This window comes from Sorex araneus, chromosome 6, assembly GCF_027595985.1.
Source record: "Sorex araneus isolate mSorAra2 chromosome 6, mSorAra2.pri, whole genome shotgun sequence".
Classification (NCBI taxonomy): domain Eukaryota; kingdom Metazoa; phylum Chordata; class Mammalia; order Eulipotyphla; family Soricidae; genus Sorex; species Sorex araneus.
In genome coordinates, this window is record NC_073307.1 from 104,543,766 (window position 1) to 104,549,604 (window position 5,839).

General features: G+C 41.5%; 1 protein-coding gene across 1 annotated transcript; it reads left to right on the forward strand.

Moving 5' to 3' along the window:
- Positions 1-4,588: 4,588 nt before the first annotated feature.
- LOC129405921 (olfactory receptor 51L1-like) lies at positions 4,589-5,548 on the forward strand. Its single transcript, XM_055143644.1, has one exon. It carries the CDS (start codon positions 4,589-4,591, stop codon positions 5,546-5,548), a length of 960 nt encoding a protein of 319 aa, XP_054999619.1.
- The last annotated feature ends 291 nt before the right edge of the window (positions 5,549-5,839 follow it).

A 5,839-nucleotide genomic window follows, 5' to 3' on the forward strand; every position in this document is an offset into this window, starting at 1 on the left:
GGCCAGATGCAAGCAAGGCAAGTGCCTTACCTGCTCTACTCTCTCTCCAGTACAAGGCTTTTGATTGTTTTTGTTCCAGGATTGGAGAAGATCATCCAATAGTAAAGCATTTGTTGAAATGTTGCAGAGATCTTTAATGAGAAAAAACACTGTAAGGCCAGTGAGTCTGGCCAAGAAATTTTTATTTTAAAAATTATAATTTTCAATAATTTAGAAGAGGTGGTTTGGTGTTTCTGCTATATGCATATATGTATATGCATATATATTATTCCTGGAGTAATACCGCACAGCGGGGTAGGACATTTGCCTTGCATGCAGGTGACCCTGGTTCAATTCCTCCGCCCGTCTCCGAGAGCCGGGTAAGCAACTGAGAGTATCTCCCGTGCCCAACAGAGCCTAGCAAGCTACCCGTGGCATATTCGATATGCCAAAAACAGTAAGTAAGTCTCACAATAGAGACATCACTGGTGCCCGCTAGAGCAAATCGATGAGCAATGGGATTACAGTGATATAGTGATACAGTGATATATTATTGAATCACCCTGAGATACAGTTACAAAGCTTTCATGTTTGAGTTTCAGTCACAAAATGATTGAACACCCATCACCCCACCAGTGCACATTCTCCACCACCAATGTCCCCAGTATACCTCCCATCACTTTCCAACCTTCCCCCTACCTCTGTGGCAGACAATTTCCCCTTCATACTCTCTCTATACTTCTGGGCATTATGGTTTGCAATATAGATACTGAGAGTTTATCATGTTTGGTCCTTTATCTACTTCCGGCACACATTTCTCATCCTTAAGTGTAGGATAACATAGCCTCAGGTAGTTTAGGGTTATTGGGTTGTTCACATCACAGTGCTCCCATTCCTCTGCTTTTATTTGTAACTTCTTTCTTAGTGTTCTGTTGACTTGTAAATATTGTTTTTCTCTTCTCCTTGAGTCCTTTGCATAGTTTATTCCGAGCAATGTCCTTTTTGTATAGACACAGGAAGACTTAGCAAATGCTATGCTTTTGTAACCTGGGAGTCATTTGACTCTACATGATATTTTTCTCCTGGGCATCTGTTCTCTCAACCTAAGCCTCAGCTGCCCCTACTTCCTAGCACCCCCAAAAGCAAGGTCTCCACAAGGGATGAGAGGGACCCAGGGCAAGCAGTGAGTTGTGTGCTACCCTGGCATCGAGATGGGCCTGGCCAAAGTGCCTAATGCATGTTAAGAGCTTGATCATGGACAAATGTTGTCATGATCCAAACAGTGATAACTAGATTTGGACCCTGCTAGGGTGAGGAATGATTAATCTAGCCTGAGTGCTGTAGTCTGAGTCTGTGGCAAGATGTTACCAGGAGAGCTGCCTTGAAAGCCTCAATGTATCTCTTGCTATGTCCATACAAAAATAACTAGTATTAAGATGTGAATAAGTTCTTGGACTAGGGTAAGGAGAAAAACCTTAAGAGGTATTTTGCCTGCTGGCAGTCAGGAAGGGCTTTAGAATGCCAGGCCCTCAGGAAGAGCTTTCTTATGTTGATTTTGCTACCTGGTTATGAGTAGCCTAGGTGCAAGGGGGAGAGAGAAAATAGGGGAGAGAGACAAGAGAGGGTGAAGTAGATCCAGAGAGAGGACAGGGCTAGGAGTGCTGGAGAAGAGAAAGATGGAAGATGGAATACATGGTAACTAATCAGCAACCAGCTTGGTCCTCCTTCTTCCTTAGCCTGTCCTTGGCCAATAGCCGTCCCGATCCAGCCCCTACACAGCAATTCCAGAGCACCGAACGCGGGCAGTGAGACAGAGCTGCCCTGAGAGCCCGTGAGTGCACACACCCTTCGGTGTGCATAGTTTTTTACACTTAATGATTCCTCAAACCATCATTAACTTAGTGATCCCTTCTCTATTCCAGCGGCCTTCTCCTCCAGTCCATGAGACAGGCTTCCAATTATGGGACAATATTCCCTGACCCTTGTATCTATTGTCCTTGTCTGTCAGGCTCATATCATGTTATTTTATATTCCACAAATGAGTGTGGTCATTCTATGGCTGTCTCTCTCTGACTCATTTCACCTAGCATAATGGTCTCCATGACCATCCACTTATAAGCAAATTTCATGACTTCATCTCTCCTAAAAGCTGCATAGTATTCCAGTGTGTAGATGTACCAAAGTTTCTTTACGTAGTCATCTGTTCTCAGGCATTCAGGTTATTTCCATATTCTGGCAAATTTGAACAATGTTGCAATGAACATACAGGTGCAGATGTCATTTCTACTGTGCTTTTTCTGCACCCTCAGAATATATCTCAGAAGTGGTATTGCAGGGTCATATCACTGTCACTGTATCACTGTCATGCCATTGTTCAATGATTTGCTCCAGAGGGCACCAGTTTCATCTCCAGTGTGAGATTTGGTACTGTTTTTGGCATATCGAATATGCCATGGGTAGCTTGCCAGGCTCTGCCATGTGGGCAGGATACTCTCAGTAGCTTGCCAGGCTCTCTGAGAGGGACGGAGGACTCCAATCCGGTTAGCCACGTGCAAGGTAAACACCCTACCTGCTGTGCTATCGCTCCAGCCTGCATGGGTCTATAGGAATTTGAAATTTAATACATGTGAGTAGGAGGTGCCTGCTCTCTATACTCTGCTCTCTTGCCACAGGCATTAAACGATGTATCTTCTCCTCTCTACCTGACTCTCTACACATGGATAGAAACTTTTTTTCTTCTCCTCTTTTTTATTTAAAGAAACATTCTGCCCATGTCCCACTGCCACCGCCACAGAAGTATATTGACTGGGCAAGTTCAGACACTCATAAATAAAGCTCGAAAGAGATTAACTACTCGCAAAACTTTCTCAGATACCCTTCCCGGCTGAGATCTCTGTGGTGATGTGGGGGAATGGGGTGAGGGTGGGGGGCCACCAGCCAGCTCCCACCCTAACAAAGCCTGGGCAGCCACCACCACAACTCAAAGCCACCTCCATGCCTCCAGCTGGACTGCCCAGTGAAATAGTCTGGTTTTTCTAGAGGGACACCTGCAAACACAACAACACTGACATCCCAGTAGGAACAAGTCAGATTGGACGGATGTAGCATAGAAGCCAAGCAATCTCAACTAACAAAAACATGACCACAGAAGGCTTCACTTGCAACAAAACCTAAGTAAACCCTCAAACAAAGGGCTTGATGTCCCCTTGGTGAACTACAACCATTTTTACAACATTATTTTTTCAATGGAAATATATCTTGGTCATTTCGTTAGCCATTTAGCAGTAACAAGCAATATAAAAATAAATCATTGTTTGCCTGCAGCAGGGCAAATGGTTGGAAAAATGGAGACAATGGTGGCAGGAAGGTGACAGCAGGTGGTGGGAATAGTGTTGGAATTCTGAATGCCTGTAGCAAATCATCATGAACAACTTTATAAATGGTGGTGTTTAAAGAAAGCAGAGGGAGAAAGAAATAAATTCCTTCCGGGACAATAGAAGACAGGCTGGGGGCAGAGAACTAGAAGCATCCGCATCTTTCTTGTTGTGTACCAGGACCAGATCACATGATTTTACAAACATTGTTCAGCCCATATGCAGGGTTCTATGGAAACTCAATTTCTTGTTTTTGTAGGAATGCCCATATTTTATTCCAAAAAGGCTGGACCAGTTGGCATTCCTACTAAAAATGAACGTGTCCCCTTTCTCCCCACATCCACGCCAACACTGTTTTTGTTCTTTTGAATGTGTTCCAGTCTCTGAGGTGTGAGATGATATCTCATTGTTGTTTTGATTTCATCTCCCTGATGATTAGGATGTAGAGCATTTTTTCATGTGGCTTTTGGCTATTTGTATTTCTTTTTTTAAGGAAGCTTCAGTCCGTTTCTTCCCATTTTTGATGAGGTTGGAGTTTTTTTTCTTGTACAATTCTACTAGTGTCTTGTATATCCTGTATATTAGTCTCTTATCAGATGAGTATTGGGTCAATAGTCTTTCCCATTCCCTGGGCTCTCTCTGTATTTTGGTCACTTTTTCTTTTGAAGTGCAGAATCTTAATAAACTGATTTGAAAATGAAAAGGGGAGCATCACAAGAGAAAATACAGAAATTCAAAGATCCTCAGAGATTACTTTGAGAATCTTTATTCCACTAAACAAGAAAAACTCAAGGAAAAAGATAAATTCCTGGATTCCTATAGCCCCCCGAGGCTGAACCAAGAAGACCTGGAGTACCTGAACAGACCTGTCATCATCAAGGAAATTGAAACAGTAATAAAAAGTCTTCCCCAAAACAAAAGTCCTGACCCAGATGGATTCACTAGTGAATTCTTTCAAATCTTTAAAGAGGACTTACTCTGCTATATATATTCTAAGTTTAATAATCTTTATTTAGAAAATGGTGTCAGTTTAACAAGAAAGAGGAAAAGTTCTTTTGACTATAGACTAAACATTTAATTACTGAGAGCATTCACGAATGCTATGATAAGGTATACTATACAGGGGTTATACTACGAACTAGAATTTTTTTGTGTGTTACAGATGATGATCTTCTCACTGACTTCTACATTGAAGAGTAGCTGTTAAATCAGATTGTAATTTAACAGCAATCCTCATGGCAGCCTTAAACTCCAGCAATGCCGTGTCCTCCACATTTTATCTCACAGGTTTTACTGGTTATGCAGAATATCACCATTGGATTTCCATTCCTTTTTGCCTCCTCTACCTTATTGGAATAATGGGTAACTGTACCATCCTGCATATTGTCCGGACAGACCCCAGACTCCATGAACCCATGTACTATTTCCTGGCGATGCTCTCTCTCACTGATATGGGAATGTCCATGCCAACAATGATAACACTCTTTAGGGTATTGTGGTCTATTTCCAATGAGATAGAATTCGATATCTGTGTGATCCAAATGTTTTTTATTCATACATTTTCTTTCACTGAATCATCTGTGCTCTTGGCCATGGCCCTTGATCGTTATGTGGCCATCTGCCATCCTCTAAGATATGCTACCATTCTTACCCCAAGACTTATCACTAAGATTGGAATCGCATCTTTTCTCAGGAGTGCCTTTGCAATGATTCCACTTTTGGCTCGGCTGCCCTTCTTTCCTTTCTGTCGGTCCCACATTTTGTCGCATTCCTATTGTCTACATCAGGACATGATTCGTCTTGCATGTGCTGATGTTAAATTTAATGTTATTTATGGATTGGTTCTGGTCACTGCGCTGTGGGGCATGGATTCTATGGGTATTTTTGTATCTTATGTGTTTATTCTTCATTCCGTGTTAAAAATCTCATCACGTGAGGGGAGGCTTAAGGCCCTCAATACATGTGCATCCCACATCTGTGCTGTGCTCATTTTATATGTGCCTATGATTGGGCTATCTATAGTTCATCGTTTTGCTAAACACTCCTCTCCACTCATCCATATCTTTATGGCTCATATTTACTTATTAATTCCACCCGTACTCAACCCAATAATCTACAGTGTGAAGACTAAGCAGATTCGACAGGGAATCCTTCACCTGCTTCTTCGACAAAAGATCAGTTCTACTGTTACGTAAGGAATTCCCAAAGAGTATAAAGGTATCTTAATCAGAGATCAAACACAGAGTGATTTTTCTGTTAAAAGTCTAGCATAATTGCTACACAGAACATCATTTAAAAAGTTATAAAGAAGCACTTTGTATGCACTGAAATGATGTCATAAATCTGTTTCACAAATAGTTGAATGTATTAGCTTAGAGTGTGTTGTAAGCAATTTTGTCTATTCTCTCAATTTTCTTATCCTTACTTATATATATTTTTTCTCTATTATATTAAATTTATTTTTTCTCTTTGTACCTCTCTCAGGG